At 41.3% G+C, this 20,529-nt stretch overlaps 1 protein-coding gene across 6 annotated transcripts in view; it reads right to left on the bottom strand.

The window, feature by feature from the left end:
* LOC104146908 (3',5'-cyclic-AMP phosphodiesterase 4D) overlaps positions 1-20,529 on the bottom strand; it is a 401,542-nt gene that overhangs the window by 42,304 nt on the left and 338,709 nt on the right. For all 6 annotated transcript variants that reach the window (XM_068927370.1, XM_068927371.1, XM_068927374.1 and 3 more), the window contains exon 6: positions 10,998-11,110. In XM_068927370.1, the coding sequence (XP_068783471.1) occupies positions 10,998-11,110 (113 nt within the window). The remainder of the gene's footprint in view (positions 1-10,997; positions 11,111-20,529) is intronic.

Genomic DNA, 20,529 nt, shown 5'->3' with positions numbered 1-20,529 from the left:
CTGAAAACGTTTTGGTTGCTCCATGTGTTCCCACAGGGGAGGTCCCTTTGTGCATGGGCAAAACATGGCTAAAAACAAAGGTGTGCTAACTCTCATACTACCTGCCCATCACTTCTGATGTGTCAGGGTTTACCCACTATACGAGAGGAAATACAGTCAGCCATGCCACGCTGGTGGCAAATAAACTTCATAGGCAACAGCCAAACACGTACATAGCCAAAGATTCACGAACCCGTTGCAGTACTTAAGATCATCAGTCATCCGCAAACCCAGCGGTGGCAGAGCTTACAACCTGTTATCCCTCTTCTAAGCCATTTAGAGAATATACTGCAAAGTAAAACTTTTTTTCCCCCCAAAATCTGTTATAAACGTCTAAAAAATGTATTATTTTTGAATACTTAATTTTGTATTTATCGTCACTACTTACGAAAGCTCCAATAAACTTTGATAAATTTCAAGCACAGAGAATACATCATCTGCTCTGAAGACTGCATGTCTTCTGAACAAACCGACGTTCATACTGAACAGACTGAAGTTTATGCATCTGAGAAACACTTCAGGTTACGGCATCAGTTTACATTTTGTAAATCTATATAAAAAAATAAATAAATAAAATGTAATTTATAAAACGTAAACTGATGCCGTAACCTGAAGCATCATATACACTGATACCTTGAGAAAAAGTAAATAAGAATGTTTGGCACCTTCATTTTTAGTCCCTGCAGTTAAAATAACTTTTTCAGTACAAACTGGTGCAGCGCTGCCTTCCTGAATCTAAAGACTATTATCAGTATATAATAAGATACGGATACTTCATGATAAATTTCCACCTACTCACCTCAAGGGAAGGTTGATGCTCCCCCCTTAAAATCTGACTGATGGTAATTAAAATATCGACACTGTTTGCTCTCGATCAGTAGATAAAAACACCTCCGTTACAAGAGTTCATGCTAAATGGCTAAAATCAGTTGACAAAGACGTTAGTATTTCAGCTGGCACCATGAGGTTGTCTGTAAATCTGGGTGAACTTATCGCATTAAGGCTGTACACTCAACCTAGGCCAAAACGAGATCAGATAGTCTGGTTTACATATGTTAACCCCCACCTGAACAGGTCCTTTCCATCATATAAACCAATACAACTAAACAGCACGCATCATTTTATCCATCAAACCACACCCTTGGACTTATGTATCTGGGGAAAATTATTGACACAGTAAAAAGATTCCAGGGCTGCAGTTAACAGTATAAATTTCCTGTAAGGTCATTTCCAGAATAAAACAAACCCTGCTTTTGCTTTGAGATTTATGTGACTTTGAAAAATCTGCCTGTAAATTTCGGCAAGAAGATAAAACTTTGCAAGAAAGGAAATGTTAGTGGTCAAAATATATAGTGCTTATGAATGCAAGTAAGCAAAAGCCACCATTAACATATGTTAAATTAGTGAGGGAGAATGATGGAGGAGTGTGAAAACCAGTCCAAGCTAGTACAGATTAATGTAATTGCTGCCTCATTAACATTTTGCAAATGTCTAGCGTTGATTAGAGTGGATTGCATTCTGATGTTCCAAAAATGGGTGATCTTTCTAGCTAGAAAACTAGCCGATAGATGCCAATGCATGCAGGGAGCAGGACAGCAAAGTCCTGATCCCAAACTCTGACACACAGGCACCCTAACTGAACAGCCTGACTGAACACATAAAAGAGGTAGCTAGAAGCTCTGAAGTCTGTTTCTGGTCAGTCAATGACTTGGATCACCACAAACACGTCTGACCACTCTGCCTCACTTCCCCAACCTGTGAAGCAGGAATGCTTCTCATCTACAAACTGAGTAGCATGAATGCTGGGGAATATTACTGCAGCATGGCATCTGCAATTTTTTTTTCAAACAAATCTTGCAGTACAAGTAGATGAAAAAAGGACTGTAATGATCTGCCCTGTTTCAGGCGAAAACTATTTCAGATATTGTTGTTATGTATTTTATATTCTGGCCTGTTTAAAATAAATCCATAAACTACTTATATTTATTCCGCACAAATTAGAAACTATCCTGGACCAGGAAAAATAGGCTACTATAATGCAAAACTACACTTGTATATTAAGTGTAATTTAGATATTTCTTATCTATAATAAAAGATCCAAATCAATTAAACTTAACTGGAAGGTCTTTCTCCAGTTTAACCTCCCTTTGTCCTTCTGCTCCCCCTCCCCAAACGAAGCCAAAAGCAAAAACGCCTAAATACACCAGCAGTCCTTCCTCCGGCAATTACAAACGGACGGTTCAGTTAAACATGCTCTTGCTGAAGTACCTGATATTAGTGTTCAGCCAGCTCAGTTCGATTAGCTGATCATATGTTAGCAGCTTACAACTTAATTAATAGCAGAGGTAAGCCGTTTAAATTTTATTTGTAGGTAATCTCCTAAACAGGCCCTCCACACCAGCTTGATTCACTGCTGGTCTCCGGCTATTGATTCACTGCGGGTACTACTACCGCTGTAGCTACGTTTCAACACCTGGAGCGGGTAAGCAAAGCCAACAGAAGACAGAACTTGCATGAGCAAAAAAGCGTTTCTCTCTCGGATGGAGGTTCGGACTAACCAGCAGCCGCCACCACAGCACTGCTATGCCACCAGACACGCAACAGGGCAGTCGCGGAGAAGCTGCCGCCCAAGCGCTCGGAGGCGAAACGCAGCTCAGCAGGCACATGCTGGCCACCTCGCGGCTCGCCCAGTCTCGAGGCTGGACGAGAAGCACCACTGTCCACGATGCCTTAGCTTGCATACGTTCAGTTTTGCAGCTACACAGAGGACTGGCCACAAGTAACCACAACTGGGATCAATTCCTATCGCAGATACACCCTCAGCATACAAAAATCAAAACGGGATACATCCAACTGAAATATACTTAATTCTGTAGGTCTCTTAACAATGGAAAGTTTTAGCAAATGATACCAAAGCAAAACCCTTACTAATGTAACTCAGACTGCAAAACAGTTTCTTAGAGCAGTTTCTTTATGATACAGTGGCTGAATTGGTATTTCAGTGAACACCATATTCATTGCATGAAAAGTTTACTCAGGAGAAAAAGCTGCCTTTCATTGGAAACACAAAATTGAAAAACAGAGAATGGCCACTTTTTGTCTCTGAAATACTTAAAATCTTACAGTCCGACCACGATTACATCAGCATACTACGCAGAATATAATGCAGGAGTTCTTGGCTCTAAACACTGTCACAACAAGCCACAAGTAGTTAGATACTTATCATGCCTTTCAGTAGCCATAAACTCCATCTTTATTATTGAGAAGTTATGAAGTACTCATTTCCACAAAGCCTTTTCCAAGTTAACATCTTTGAAACATTCACTACTATTTTTTTGTAAATGCCATAACAAAGGTACATTGACATTTAGATTTTAACTTTAAATAAGACAATATACTTCCTAATTTTCAAATCCTTCGTTATGGTGGTTGAAAGTAGAGCCATTTTCCCACATCAAGTCCTAGCTGTTTATTCCATAACATTTTGTCTATATTATTCTGTGCCATTACACTAAAAGGAAAGAATTTTTCATACTGTGGCATTTCCTATAACGAAAGAGGCTGCAAAAAGGGGTGGTTGTGTGGTGGTTGTATGGGCCGTTTGCTTATATTTATGGAAAAAATGATCAAATTATTAGTGACTGGGAAGCTATGTGATGCTAGAAGTTGAAAAGCTGAAAAGTTTTAAATCACAGCAACCCTTTGAGATGTATCATTCCTCTTATGTAGCTCTTCCATTCAGGTCACTTTAAGAAGAAGGGAACACTAGATGTAGAAATTAGTTTTTCTTAAAATTTAAAGTACAGACTGAATCAGTAGATTAAGGGATCCTGACTTGGTTTGGGGCCCTGAAATGCTACTGGGTTTTTTTGTTCTTACCGTTATGGGTAAGGCTCCTTTCAGCTGACAAAGAGCAGGGGATAGTCTGTATGGTGTGATTCTGTTTGAGAACACCCCTGACAAACAGCTAAGGGGCTCAACTCACTACCCAATTAAGAGGCTTCCAAATCAGAAATGCCTGGTCCTCAAGGGCGGGGAAGACGAATGCCTGCTGTCATGGACGTGCGCCAGGAGAAAAGGCGGCTCAGGATCAGACCTTCAGCATCGCTCACTGCAGACAGACCTACAACTCTACCACACCATCAAAGGCCCTTCTTACTACCTTCTTAGAAGAATGGGCATTGCATGACTTTTCTCATTTAACATCAACCTGGCAGCCCGTATGGAAGCAGCACACATTGTGGTAAAAGATCTTCAACCACTACTGAATTGGCGTCACATTTCCGACAAGCCAGAAGTGTTCACTAGTGATAAGGAAGAGCTGGTGCAAACCATCTGCATGAGAGCAAATTTCACCAATTATCTTACTGCAGCAAGTCTTTACGCAATACAGCCAAAGTGCTATCTCCTTGTTAAACCTCACTCATCACTGCGGTTACCCGAGGGCAAGTTTGCTGTTCTCTACAAGCATGAATAGTCTTACATGGGAGCAAGTAAGGTTGTGCACAAGGAACAGCACTCCAGCCCAGAGGTCTTAAAATTCCTTTGGGTTGGCTCCACAGCATAAAAAGGGTGGAGTGAACCTGGAAAGGAATTTTTTCCTTACCTCCACAGTCCTCTTTTCCTTTATGAAGTAAAACAAAATTGGAGTTCCTGCATAAATATGCAACAATTTAAGTTCAGGGTCACCCAATCACCACTTTTAATAAACTCAGGTCTCCCTTTACTCTGTTACCACACAAATTCAAGTCTTTAATGAATAAAATTTTTCCTGATGCTGCGGTCAAACAAGCTTTTGCTTGAGAACAGCTGCCTCTTGCCTAATTGCAACCTCGTCAGAAGCAGCACTCTAAAGTAAAGAGCTAACTAAATCCTCAGATTTTCCTAGAAAGATCTGGGAACGTCAAGAGCCAATTAAACTACCATGTCAGCTGGCTAAGTGCGATGGTATTGCCACACATTACATAACAGCACTGTCCCACAATAAACCCCATGAATTTTTTGATCTGGTCATCTGCCCTCTTTATACCTGAGAAGTAAAACAGAGGACCTGTTTGCTCTGCAACACTTTAGTCATGCTAACAACAAATTCCTTTTCCACTGTTTTGTTTTCAGCACATATTTTTAATGTGCAATAGCCGAAACCCAAGAGAATGACTGATGTTCAAATCCTCTTAAGTGAATATGACAACATTATCCTTCCCTGTAACTGGAAGCAGGTCACTCTAATCTGTGACTATGACAGAAGAGGATACTATTTTACTCTGTCTGAGCTTTCACGTTTGGAGAAAGTATTACAAAAAATTATGCTCCTAAATATGAAATGTAATTTCTGAAGACAAGCTTCTGACTGTGTGACAAACTATATCACTGAAGCAGGCAGCAACGATTTGAAAAGACAACCCTAAAAACTACTCTGTTAATACAATTTGACTTTCCGAGCATGATTGGCCCAGTGACATTAGCCATTTTCGCTAGTTTTAGGTTAATTCTATCTAGACTCTTACGGAGTTACCGACCACTATGCCGTTTAAGTTTCCTACACAAAATAAGAGGAAGATAAAACAGATGAATGGACCAAGTCAGGAGCCAGAGCCTGTCCCAAGTTCTGTATACCCTGGAGACATAAGGAATGACAGAAAACCCAGAAAGCTGCTGCCAGCCTGCTGGAACAAGGCAGGGGCCGTGCCTGTGAATGCCGGCCAGCACTCACTAGCTCGCTGGCCCTGCTTGCTCCCTCCAGCACGGGTCACACAGCAATGCAGGCAGCCCGGGACTCACCCATGCTGGTGGGAAAATACAGCAGTGGTAAAACAAAACTCCTATCTGAAATATATTAGGGGACTTATACACAGTCCATTAGTAAAAACATTTAGCTTTTAAACTGATTACTTAGTTTAGCTTTATTTTTTCCATGGATGTTAACGTTAGTCAGTTCCCCGTTGGCTGCGTGAAATGCAACACAGACACTGTAGAGGAAGAAAGGAAAGATACTTTTTAGCAGCAGGAAAATGTGATTTAAAATAGCTCAAATTGGCAGGGGACTTCAGGAGATACTGTAACAAAAAATAAATAAATAAACTGAGCAGATTTCAAGTTGTCTTTTTTTCCTTCCAGTGTCCTTTTAATTTACACTAGCTGTTTACAGGTAGGAAATGGTAATCTTTTAAATAATATATCATTAATTTCCAGTGCAAAGTTCCCTGGCTTCTTGTAACAGATAGTGAGGTTATTGTCTGAACATAAGCAATGGGCAACAAGTACAGGGCCACAAACACAAACCAAGATCACACTGACAGTTGTACTGGTTGTTACATTAGCATAGTCTTTGAAAGTTAGTCAATAGTTTCATAAATTTGATGCTTTTGGTATCCTCATAGCATTCAAAACATAGAAAGGTTTTTGAATAGCAACTAGCACTAGTAACTGCCTGTAAACAGACTTCACCTGTAATCTGTGACCATTTTCACATACTGGTATACAAGCTGGACAACTACAAAATACTTTATATAGAAAAAAGTAGTTTCATAGTTAGCATGGTCACACTAAACGAAACCTAGATCTTCTTAGCTTTGATACCTAAAACAGCTTCCTGTAGAAAAAAAGACACTCACTGAAGTTTTCAGTATAAGTCTCCATTATGAACCCTAACACCAATCCTCAATGACCTTTTTCCATGTTATTGTTCACTACCAAGTTATCAGCAAATCCTGCAAAAAAATGTCATCTGCAGCAAACTTAAAACAGCAGCAACATGAATTGAAACTTTTCCATGTCTAAATTCAGATCCTCAGACACACCAAAGCAATACATTAGAGATGTTTGCAAAACTGTAATTACAGAAGTGAAAATATGTTTTTGCATATCAGTTTCATTCTAAGTATTCCTCCATGTTTGACTAATCTACAATTAGTGCAGTCCAGCAGAAAGCGGTTGCCATATCTTTATTATTGCCACTGTTTATTTATTTATCATCTGCCACAGTAATTGCTCTAAGTCCCTGCCCAGAATCAGGGTCCACTAACCATAGCCAAGATTGACAACATATGGTCTACAACACTAGAACTAGGTCTCCAAAAATTAAAAACATTTTTGTCCATTTTTAAAACTTAAGTTTCTTACCTGTTTTCTAGTTTCTGGGCCTTTCAAGATTTTACAGTTTTCCCTGCACAAATATGAGGACTGGAAATTTCCTTAATTTTTTTAAAAGAAGCTGGGATTCTCTAGTTACCACCTGATTCTAGAAGCTTGTAATTTAAGAAAATACCAAGCACTGTGAGAACCAGAATAAAACAACAAAAACTGACAGTACTTTTAAATATGATGTCCTTTTGAAATTTGATTTATTTACAACCTGTGCACCAGAGATCTATCCATCAGCGATTTCACATGCAACGCCTCCAGGCACTTGGTAACCTACTCATTCAGGGATGCTTGGGAATCAGGACATCATCCGGACAATACAGTGATCTTGGGGTAACTTCGTCCACCAAACGTCCTGGCTGGCTTCCTACAGGGCAGTTCTAGAGCACGTTTTTGGGGTTACACACAAATGCACAACATGCCGGGGTTTATCTGGAGGTTGTGGAAAGCACACCTTGCCTACTGTTTCAAGCAATTTTAAGCAGGGAGAACGGAAGAAGGATCTTTTCCTGTATCTCTATCATCCTACTTTCAGTCCTCCAGACATGTGAGCTTGCACGTCACTGGCTACTGCTGGGCAGTAGGAGCATCTAAGGCAAATAAATACAGACCTTTGTCCTGGACTGACATATGCTAATGCAAGTCCTATGCAGGCACTGCTGAAGGTAAGGGGATTCCTCACAGACGCAACGGCTCAGGCTGCCAGCTCACTGTACAGGACAGGGATCAAAGATAAGCCTCGCTCCCAGCCTAGTTCAGACATACAGGACGTATAGTGCTGTTTGCTCACTGGAATTTTTTCCTCTGCTATGGCAGCCTTTTCTGTGTCGGGCAAAAAGCTCTCACCTGGTGCAGAGCTCTGCTCCTATGCCACCCCTTACATGGGAGGTTCATGAAAAGAAGAAAAATTAACACTAGTGAAAATACTGTAATATATTTTAAAAAAAAGTAAATAAGTAAAAGAAGCAGCTGAGAGTCTGAAAAAAAAAAAAGCTGTTTATTAAAGAAATTCAGAGAAAGAGAAACACAGTGAGAGAAACCATGTTACGTACTGACAATGTTCCATTTCCTGATTTTCTCATCTGATTTTCCAGGACTTACTCTGAGGATAGAGAACTGGGTACTCTTGAATATTCTTGCTGTATTGAAGTCTATTTTCTTAGCCCTGAGGAAAGTTTCTCTGCTGTAGTTTCTCTATAAGTCAAAATAACATCACTTATCTACATACTTCGTAGAGATGCTGCAGACAGTTTGCAGTGATGTCAAAATAGAAGGTGCTGTAAAAATGCCAGATATGTTTTAATAATCCGGAATTAAATGATTGTTTAGAATGACTTGTTACACAGCTGAAAGTAAAATCTTTCTGAACTGAATTTTCTTGCAACATTCTAATAGGCTCATCGATTTATTTATTTTCAGGATTGTTCACAGGATGGTTAATGGCACTGATTCATTTACTTTTCACTTCTATTAAAAAAGAAAAAAAAGAAGGATGATAGATTCCTATATAAAAGGGGGAAACAAAGGGGGAAAAAAAGATTACCTTCAAAACTGAGTATAACCTGCAAAACTGAACAGTGGCTACTCCTTCCTAATATAGTAATACTGACACTGTTCTTAAATACTGCAGTAGAAGATAGTAAGTAGCAATAAAGTGTTTTAAGTGTGAACATGCACATATGAATGATCAAGCAGACTGAGGAGATATATTACTGCAATATAAAATTCCAGGTCTGATGTAGGCTATTCTTACTGACCTTTAGATTAACTGTGACAACTAGTCTTGCTGTATATCTCGCACCTATCTCTTCTCTGCATGATCTTATTTTTTGAAACAAGAAGACAAACTTCCTCCTGAATCACGTTTTCCTTTTAATTTGAATAAACACATGCGAAGAATGTTTATCTAGTAATCTACAGCAAACTATCCTGTAACTAGTTCAAACAAATATAAACATAACAGTATAGGACGCAGCACCTTTGTGTTTATTTATAGATGCAAAGTAGTTGTCACGTTTTATTTTAAAAATTGATCCCCTTTCAATAAAAAATTGAGTATACTTGACAATTTAAAAATATTGATCTGTAATTAGTTATATCTTACTCTAAAATATCTTGCCTTCATTGTTCATAAAATATATCACATATACCATCTGTTGTAGGGATGTAATAAATAAATACTTGAGGTATGTCCAGGTTCTTGTGAAATAATAGCTATACAGATATCATAAATAAGGAAACTGATAGATGTTCTAACATGTTTGTAAGGAAAGCTCAGGCCTTAAGTGTTGGCCTGATCTTACTGCCTTTGAAAACAACAGAAGTTTTATTACTGGATTCAAAAAGTGCTGAAACAGATTCCAAAGCTCTTGATTTTATAACTTGACAGCACATATACAGTATGTCCTGAACAATCACATCTTCCAATTAGCAATAAAAACTGAAAACACTGTTTTGAGAACAAGGCAACTCCAAATGGATAACTTTCAGAATGGAGATCTAATTGCTGCTGAGTCTCTAACGATAAGAAAAGCACATGAGCACATGGCGTGACAAAGAAAAAAGCTAGTTATATTATGGGACTAAACCGTATCGAGGTTGGACTGGATGATCTCCAGAGGTCCCTTCCAACCTAAACGATTCTGTGATTCTGTATAAAAGTGCAAATACTCTTATACAGTTTAGTATCTTACATGCAGACGGAGTTGAACATGGACTTAATAGACAATGAGAAACAGTAGATACTTGGTAACAGCAGTCAAAGCATGACAGCAGAACTGGAAAAAAAAAAACCCGGCGTAAGTTGAGCCAAAACCCACAATGTTTTGACTTAAAAAAATCCTAGTTACAACTAACGTGGTAAAAAGGTGCTAAAACATGTATCATCAGCTGCTTTCATAGGTGCAAGTGAGGCAAAAAACAGGACTTCTATATTCGCTATAATTAAAACCTTTTCTCTCTCATCATACATGCAGCTCCCAAAATACCTGGGCTATCGGTTGATGACAGGCGCAAAAAAAAAACATTCTCAAGCAAGGCAGCAGGTTCATCAAGTTGGGTTTAAAAACGAGCTCCAAAAACGCAGCTGCCCGTTCGGTTTGCCAACCAAAATCACGAAAGTAAGCGGGAACTCCTGCAACTTGAAAAAACCAGCAAGGGGCGTTCAGGCACAGGGGCGACCTGCCCCGCGCCCGCCTCCGCGCTGCCACCCGGGACGGCGCCCGGGCCGGGGCCGCGCGTCTGCTCCGCGGCTGTCAGGGCGGCCGCGGGCTCCTGAGCGCGCTCCTGCCACCGCGGGCGGACCGCTGTCAGCATCCTCCCTCACGAATGAGATTCGGCCTCTCTCGCCCACTGAATCAAGAACGACTACCGCTACCACCTCCTCAAAATGCTACTTCGTGGTACCAGGCCGTTTCCGACACCGCAGATTCACGGTCATGAACCAGCTTCTGACCCCGAAACGCACAGTTTTCTCGGGGGGAACTCGAGATGAGAACAGGACGCGCGGGGAAGCAGCGAACAAGGCAGAGGGCTGCGACGGCCGGCGGTGAAAAACAGCCTCTGCTGGTTTTTTAAACTGAAACGCGTGCGGAAACAGTGCAACTTCCCGAGACCTGGTGCCTGCAAGCGCTGTCACAGCTCGTGCTGAAATCTAGGGGAGCCGCGTGTGCCCGCCACGCACGACGCACAGCCCCGCGGTCCCCCCGCGCCGGGCTCTCCCCGCTGCCCGGGTCCGTGCGTGTCCGCGGGTCCCGCCCGCGCCCGGGCCCCGGCCCCGGCCCCGGCCCCGGCGGGGGGCGTCCGCCGGCTCCTACCTTGTTGGAGGCCATTTCGCTGACGGAGTGCCTGGTCTGCAGGGTCTCCAGCTGGTCCAGGCACCAGTCCAGCTCCTCCAGGGTCTCGCTGGCCAGCTTTTGGTAGGCCTCCTCTGCCAAGAGATAGGGAAAGGCGTACTCAGTTCTCAGTCGCTTGCCGGGGCTAACAGCCAGCTCCAGCGGCTCCATCCTGCCGCCGCCGCCAGCCGCCCGCAGGTGCCCGGTGCCCGCACATGAGTGCTGCTCCCTCATATTGCTAGCCCGGGCACCGGGCGCGGCGGGCTCTCCCCTGCGCGGGGACCGCGCCGAGCAGCGCAGCGGGGCGCAGCGGGGCGCAGGGCAGCGCAGCCGCCGGCCCGCTCGGCCCCCGGCAGCCCGCGCCGCGCCAGCGCCCGCCGGCCCAGACGCGCGGACCAGAAACTTTCCGCCGCCCGCCGCGCTCCCGCCCGCAGCGCCGCCCCCGGTGCCGCCCCGCCCGGCCCCGCGGCGGGGGGGAGCAGGGCCTCCCTCCTCCTCCCCACGCCGGACGCCGCGCACGAGTGAATCAGCGCGGCCGCGGGCTCCCCCCCCCCCCCCCCCCCCCCCCCCGCTCCCGGGCGGCCCGCTGCGCTCCCGCGTCGCGGTGTGGAAACAATAATATTTTCTTGCCTCCACCACCCGGGGCGGCATGGGAATTAATCGGCTAATAATTATAAAGTGTGGGGAAGAGGTAAGAAAAAATGCGCGTAAGTGCCTTGGATAACTGCGCCTCGCCGGCGCGCGGTAGCTGTTCAAATATTGCAGTAATATTTGCTCTAACCCCAGAGTCCGTGTGTGTACAAAGCATCACATGGCGGCTCTAAGGAAAGAGGAAAAAAAAAAGAAAAAGGCTCGTCAGAGTTTTGGAAATGCAGACCCAATATTGGTAGGGAAAGTCATCATCTATTCGAAATTGCTGCATGTCGCCTTGCAGCATGCCGTCTTAAAACTCGCAGAACTGAACCACAGAGAGGAAGGCATTCCCTTCTTCAGCAAAGCACCAACAGCAGGAGATCCGTTAGTATGTAAATAACTTCAGGAAAAAAATTCCCACCCACAAAGCCCATCTTTTTGATTTGTTCCCTCATGTAGATGGGAAAAGTGTTTCTCCACACTGCATTGAGGTGAGAGCAGTGTATCTGTGTATCTGAAACACCAAGTTTTGAAAATGCTGGCATGCATGCTTCTGGGATCAGCTACATGCGAGCAGAACTCCGAGGTAGAGAAGGGTTTGTTCAGTGGACTTGTTTTTCCATATAAAACATCTCCCTGAATTTTTTTCACACTAAATTAACTTTTTTTTTTACAAAACGCCAGAGAAGCAAAAGATCAGGAAAACAAATTAACTAAAATTCCTTTTAAAATAATATACTTCAGCATGGATTAGTGCCAAATAGTTCAGTGCATTACAGTTTGACATGCAAGATACTGGATTCAACTATTTTTACGTTACAGAGCACATGCTCCAGAACTTTGGGTTCCTTCAAAGCTGTGAAACTTCGCATACTTGTGGATATTTCAAAGATACTGCAGAATTTTGAATAACCTCCGCTCACTTTTGGAAAAAAGGCAAGACGAGAACACGAAGTTTGGATTAAGATTAATTGGCAGAGCTGTTTAAAGAAAATTTTTCAGTGCTTGCCTGCACTGTGGTTAATCTCTCACTTCAGCGAACACAACATTTAACAGATACTCAACAACAACATCCCTACTGAACTGTCAAGACTGTATTTCAGACACGTCATACTTACTATAAAACCTACCCAATCCTCAAAAAATTCCCCTGGCAAATAATATTAGGATTTTCCAGACTGTTCATCCATCAAAAGAGAATCTGTGACATTCTGCAACACAACAGACATCACAGCTCACCTCACTAGCCTCCTAAATTATTTTTAAATAGTCATAACTTTGGCTAGTTCTTGAAAGTGAACAGTCTGTACATTGACCTCAAAGTGCAGATTTCATCCAGATCCATGCTAGAAATGTAAGAAACTTTGTTCATAATATGTTTGTAAGTGTACTGTGTTAAATATTTCTGACGAAGCAGAGATGAGCTTAACGTATGCATAGTTATCTGATGACTTTATACAATGATTTCATTGAGGATAAAACACATAATGAAGTGAGGTAAAACCAATATGTACAACACTGTTTTGTTGTCTAGCTAGCCTGCAGCCTGCCCTTCAGCATTTCTTGAAAATCAGATATTGGGAAATTCATATTTCGCTCCACAAGTAAGCATCACCCCTTCAAATACTTAAGACTGTGAGAATGTGAGGTTTTTCTCAGAAGTATGAAAGCAATTAAAAAAAAAGTTGAAGGATGCCAATTTAAGTTGAACTAATGAAAATGCTCAGTTTGTTGTTTCTTAATTTTAAAGCATAAATCCCTTCTTATCCACGTATTAAAAATGTTACCAACGGCACCTTGCAGTTGTATCTTTATCCACTTTATCCACCTTCCCTGTGTATCCCAAAGTAGGTCAGAAGCCCGAATCCCTCCCTCACAGTGCAAGGGCCACCCCCTCAGGCGGCCGTTTCTCTTTCGTGGCCTCGCCGGGCTGACTCCCGCACTTCAGGACGCTCTCCTGGCGCTCCAGGGCCCGGCAGGGATCCTTGCAGATCAGTTTGACTACGCAAAATCCTAATGAGCAGTGGCAGACTAAAGACCATCAGCACGACTTGCAGGATTCAGCACCTCATCCAAGTTTTCAGATGGCAGACCCCACAGGGCCAGCCCTGTTACCTTAAACCGAAATAAGGAGGATTCTGAACAGCGACAGGGCGCTCATCGAAGCAAGCACCCGCCTTTGCTCCCACAAGCTGCTGAAGAGCCACAGGAAAGCTTTTCCAAAAAGTACTGAGGCTCTAAATTTGGTCTACGCTTTTGTTGTTATAAAATGTTGTGGAAAATGTTGTCTAGGTTAACGGCTTTTAAGTATAACACCCTGTCACTGCTGAGCTACAAATAAAAAAATAAATAGCAGCCACCCAGATTTGACAGTCTCTCAAAACTGGTTCTGACCTCTGTGTTATATCTAAGGTAGTACCATGTAATTATTCCCAGCCTGGATAGTCTACCAATCAGTTTTTGGTAGGGGCACATGAGCAAGCTTTTTGTCAGAATTTCACAAGTGGAAGAGGGCTAGATCCATTTCATCGTCATTCAGAAAGTGTATGCAGGCTGTTGTTTCGGTGGCCCCTTTATATCAGCAGAACGATCAAGAAGAGATTGCCAGTGATGGAGTCCCAAAACAGATTAACTTCTGTAAGTTAGAGTTCTTTTCTGAAATTTCAAAGATTCTTTTTGTAACTCATTAGGCCTTAACAAGAGGGAAAGAAATAGTTTCAGAGAGAAACACCAGTCATTTTGAAAACTTGCATACTACTTCATATATGCTTAAAAAAAAAAAAAGAAGTGACAGCAAATGTTCTCTTTCCAGTTCACAGATTAATATAAACAATCCCACCATGTCTAGCTTTCAGTAGGGTACGTAGGAAAAACAAATCCAAGGCTAACAGAAGAACAAAACTGAACCATAATCACTTGGCATTGCACACCCATTTTTTTTTAAAAAGGATGTTCTAGTGTCCTGTTTATAAAAGAGTCGATCGTTAGCACGGCTCCTAATGCAACACTAGAGATAGCTGTACTCTCATTCACACCTTTGGTTTACTCAGAAACTACTTCTGTTCAAAGGGAAAGATTACTAAATGACAATAGGGATAGTATACATTTTATTTAATGGTTCATCATGATTTTAATATATGTTATCATAGTATTCCTAGAGAATGAAAAGCAATACTATATTTTTCTACTGTAGCTCAAGTGTGCTCATTCTAGCCTTGTCAGTCCTCTAAGCAATTTCAACACAGCTTAAGGAAAAGGTAAGTGCCAGATTCTTCACTGTCGTCTGGTCAGTTGAGATTGTCTCAGTGATGCCAAGAGGCTGGAAAGAAGGTGACCGAGCAAGCACACTGCCAAGGGCTTTGACTACCGTGTTGCCTTAAAATAGGAGCATCGGAGCATCTTGGAGACAAGAAACGGTCATAGTCAAACTATGGTGTGCTCCAGATACGTTCAGCGTGTGTGTTGCCTTTTGGGGATGTAGGCAGCTGCAAGTAGCTCTGGAAGCATCCAGGCTAGTCAAAAAAGAAGATGAGCTGAAGGTCTACTGTGAGATTCAGACCTGGATCTCTTCCCTGCATTTTCTGACCATCTTCTTGCTCTTCTGCCTAGTGTAAGCTTGAAGTCTGGAGCAGTAGAATCACTGGACCAAGAGTTTCAGTTTCTCTCACTACCACAGCCTTTCAAAAAAATACTCTGTGGTTCAAACTATGATTTTTTTCAGTAAATGAGTCTGTTAGTCCTTAAAGCCTTAACTGATGGCCTATATACCAAAGTGACTTTGACATTTTAGTCAACATTGTCACCTTCTATTAAACATAGCCCTATTAAAACTGATTCAACATAGAAATAGCATCCATTTTCTTAGTCATCCATATCACAATTGAAAAAAAAAATTTTGCATTTATGTTTTACAGATAAATTCATCAGTATTGTGACTCAAAAGGCTTCCTCTGTGAGGTTCAGATGTCATACTGTAGTTAAAAGGTAATTATGAAAGAGTCTTTGGTTTAACAACCTAGAAAGTTGCTGAACACCCTCCACAATTTCAAGTAAAACAAAATACTCTTGATCAGATTTTGGAATGTGCATCTGGGAAGAGAACTCAGCTACAGCAGATTTCTCAGAAGCTTTTATGATCATTCCACTTTGAACACTTACTCACTTCGACACCAGGAATCTCTCCAAATTTCCATTCCAGGGAAGAAAAGTCAAGCGTACCATTTAGTAGCCTTGTACACGGACAGACCATGTCTTAATGACCAGGACCGGTCTTTGAGAACCTGGAGATCTGTAGATCACACCTATCATACTGCTTTATGCTGTGTCAGTAGCAGTAGCCTTAGGATATGGAAAGTGCCTTATCTCCTTGAGCAGAAAGTGTAGTAACCTCCAGGAAACATAGGCACAAAGTGATAAAGTCCATTTGTGCACAGCTTGTCAAACTACTCTATTTACACTTACATTATAAAAAAGGACCATATAAACAAATACCCAGGCAAAACATATAGTAAATGAGGACCTAAAGGAACTATGCTACTATTTTCATAGGTGGGAAAGGTTCTTTTTCTACCGAGTCTCCATATTTCTCTGCTGCTCTCAGAGAAATCCACATACGCTATATACCAATCTCTTTATACCCTAGGACTGCATATTTCAGGGGCAAGGGTATGAATGACATATGTTTACATTCTTACAAAACCAGGTAACAGGAAGGCTGCAGACGTCCAGCAAGAAGATACTGTGCTCTTAAAGCAGGTTTGCTTTAAGTAATTTAGTGTAAGGATGGCACTTTTGACGGCTGCAATTGTAGGAGAACTACATGATCTGGTCCTTGCTATGTAGTTCAGTTCCACTGCATGGGGTTGGGGTTGTTATTTGTGGTGGCTTCCTCTACTGTTTTCTCTGTGTCAAAGATGTGGTCCACTCCTTGGAAAAGGTTTGGAACTAAGTCACTAACTGATATAACTTGTTCTAATGTCTGGCCTAGAAGTATTTCTGTATTAATTCGTCTGAAGAAATAGTCTTGCAGTGCCAGACTATTTCAGCAGACTATTAAAAAGCATTTTTCTTTGCAGCCAGGTAGGAAAACAAGCGTTAAATACATACAGCATATTGAAATAATTTACTACTTTAATGACAAAACATATCAAAATGTTTATGAATGTTTATATCAACCCTTTACAGTTACCAAAAATCCCACAAGGCCAAATGAACTTCTGTTCCCACACATCCCCATCTAGTGCTCTCTTCCCCTCTGACTTCTTTTGGCAAAGGACTAACAGATTCCTTCCTTACTCCACTGTCTGTAAGAACCTGCTGGAAGGACTGCTATCACTCAGAGGCAAAAGAACTAAGCCCTTCAATCAAACAACCTCAAAATGAAAAAAAAAAAAAAAAAAGGAAAGCTTGCCTGATGTTTTGAACTTGTACTATAGCAAAATGTCCTGTGAATGCATTTTTATTGCTTTCTATTCATGAACAAACTGGATTTTGAGAAAAAGATCTGTATCTTTTTAAATCTATTTTTTTTCTCAACAGTTTTAACTGCGTTGATTCTGAGCTCTGAGAATCTTGGGCAAGAAGTCCAATAATGGGTTCATTGTTCAAGCTGCTTTCAAATCTTATTTCTTGCATCATACAAAAATAACTTTTCTAGGTGCTAGGATGTATCCTAGAGATCAGTTCCTTTTACAGCTGTGAAACAGTTTGATTCTGAGTAGGATACTGCTGCTGATTCAACACACTGAAAGAAGTGATAGATTTTCAAAGCAGAACTAAATTAATTTAGCAGTTGAGAAAATAAAAGCCATTCTGGCAAAAGGTGGATGGTTCAAACAGTCACACTGTCATGTTTGCTGTTCTACCACGTCATCTGATCCTAGTAGAAGGGATCAAGGGATATTACGTTGCCCCCATCAGGATTTTGCTGAAGAGCTCAACTGTTATATGTTATTCCTGGAATTAGGATGAAAACAAGAATTACAAGTCACTAAATCTGTATGTGTAAAACTTTACTGTTAAAAAGACCTACTAACAGTTTTGTCTTCCTATTTTCCTAGAACATAAATTAGAACACAAAGGAATAGTGCACGTTTTTGTCAAATACCAGTACAAGTCCATCAGAAACTACCATACGCTTCACATTTAAGCAGATTACTCCCGGTTTCTTCTGAAAGACCAATAGCTCCAAAATCCAGTAAGTCTGTTCAGTCACCAACTGGAACTTGTTTAAACCACACTGAAATATGCAAACTGGGAGTCCCACATGGGAAAGAATTGCAGGATCTGTATTTGTCTTTGAAAAGAAAGGTGCTCAAAACTTTATAAATACATGTTCAGAAATCACAGCAGAATTTAAAAAAAGAGAGAGAGAGAGAGAGAGAGAGAGAGAGAGAGAGAGAAAGGACAGAGAGAGAGAGATCTGTAAGCACCACAACTGCAAAGCCTATTTTCCTAAGCATTTGCGTCTCCTGGTTGATTTGACTTTTGAACTTAACTACGCTAACAGTGCAGCCTGAGCTCACATGACATTAAAAATTATAAATGCCCAAAGTGTAGAAAAAGCCTCAGCTGGACTTTGCCAAAGAAACCTCAGCAGAGGATTCCTTTTGTTCGATAAAACGCGAAAGCTGAGTGAAAACTTTCCAAGAGTTGAGGCACTCATATTGGCTCTTTTCTGTCTAAGTTCTCTGCTGTCTAATAACAGCTGTGCTCAAACTTCAGGCTTTTTCTTAAATGACAGTGTCAATAGGGCCCTCTATAAAGTTGTTCTTTTTCACATAACTAAGAGGAATTTAATAAATTGCTACCTCACTACCACGTTTGGCTGACAGTGGTCGATGGTGTCAAGAGATAATAGGTGGCTGGTAGTAATACATATCCTTTTTCTGAAGAAAACACCCTAAAAATGACCTGTGTGTTCCTAATTCAGATTTGAAATAGATGATATCGATAAGTTAAACTAAATGAAGTGATGTTAAGAGAGCCCAGCTGGAGACAAGGCTTTATTAAGGCCCTGGGGGCCCTGGGGATTCCCGGACACAAGAAACCTCTCCGTCTAGCCCCAGCTACACACCGAGAAGCTGACTCTCTTCCCAGCCGGGCAAATGGAGAAATATGAGACTGGGAGACTTCATTCTTCTTCAATCCTGAAAGTAGCAAAAAGGCCAGTAGCAGGAATCAATTCTCCCCCTTCCTTTTACGAAGCAGTTCTCCTTCCCTTCATACGCAATTAGCCGGAGTGTATTTACATGGGGCAAATGGGCTAAGCTTCTGCATTCTTCTGGAAATGAAGAACACAGGCAATCCGTAACCATCTCTTTTAGTTTCAATATTTATTTAGTTTTTAAAGCTTCCCTCTCAGGTCAAGTGATGCCTGACTCAGCCTTTGGGCTGGCAGCATGCTCCGTAGCAGTGGACCCTTGTACCCCACTAAAGATAATAGAAAAATGTGAAGGCCTGGGAGTTCCTGTCTGAATGACAGAGGATGCTCTTGATGGATTATTCCCAATAAGTATGTGCTGGAGCAGACGCTTACTCCATAAAGTCTGCAGATCATGTACTGCATCTCCTGTGTCCTGCAAAATTCCAAGCTTATCTCTGACTCCACCAAAGAAATGAATAATCTTTTTGCCTACAGATTGCAAGAATACAGATGTGGATAAACATCATTTTAACAAAATAACTGTAACAGAACCTCAAAGCTGTTTTATATTTCTCTATTCTCTTTTTTAGAGTCATTGCTTATTAATATATTAAAATATCTTTATAGTAGTGCCCAAGAGCTCCACTCAGGATTAGATCTCATTTATACAGTAGACTGTGCAGATACATCAGCTCTCTGGGTCTCCTCCCGTAATTTTTTAAGCGCAATTTCACTTGCTTTTCGTGTTGTTTTTAAGAGAAAATGGCTTCCATTGGTTTGATTATTTGCTTTTGCTGAGAAACATAAATACTCTTACACAAGTCAGACGTGCAAAACTTTTATTATATGTATGTCACAGATAAGAAATCTGCACTTTAAACTGAATGAATTATGCTACTCACACAGTTTCTTTCTACTAGACAATGAGTCAATCATTATTTCTATTACATTTCTGTGTCATACTGCCTCAGGGAATTATCCCACAGGCTACTAACCCTCTAGATGACACTGTAAGTATCAGTCACCGTTTTTGCTGCTGTGAAAGGCCAGGCTGGGAGAGGGTTTGCTTTGGATGACAGGTATGTGACTGACAAACGTCATAAGGCAAAACCACAAAACAGCTCAACCTGGTCCTCCATGCGTCAAGTTTAAAACTTGACAAACACTGTGTCAGTCTTTCCCTTACAGCACATTTCAGCTCTTTCACAATATTCACTTACAGCTCATTTCCCTGAAACCCACAGAAGGATTTTTTTCCTTACATTTTCTTTTAAAAAAAGCCTTGAGTCAAATGTTCAGCATCGATCTAAGCGGTGCCACAATTTTACATTAATTGATGCTCTGTCCCCTAATTTTTAGACAGATGAAGTAAAATCATCAGAGATCAAAAGTAGCAGTAAGAAAAAAAAGGCGCATGAAAGATACATTACAGTAATTTTTAATCTATCTTGTTCTGTGGCTTATTTTCTGAGAGAGATTGCCCAATGGGTTCTTTTCTCCTCCCATGGATATAGGTCCAAATTAGAAATGATGGGAAACCTATTCCCGCCAGAAAATTCGTGAGGTCAAAAATATATATATATTTGTCCTGTTCTACAGAAGAGTGACACCAAACTGGTTCAAAGCTTTGCTATTTTTTTCTCGAAATGCAATAAAATAAAATCTTACCCTAAAATAGCAAATAGCCTGTTTATTATGCAACTGTCTGGGAATAGTCAGAGCTCAAAATCTTTTACA

This window comes from Struthio camelus, chromosome Z, assembly GCF_040807025.1.
Source record: "Struthio camelus isolate bStrCam1 chromosome Z, bStrCam1.hap1, whole genome shotgun sequence".
Classification (NCBI taxonomy): Eukaryota; Metazoa; Chordata; class Aves; order Struthioniformes; family Struthionidae; genus Struthio; species Struthio camelus.
Note: the sequence above shows the minus strand (reverse complement) of the source record. Positions and strands in the feature narration are given on the sequence as shown.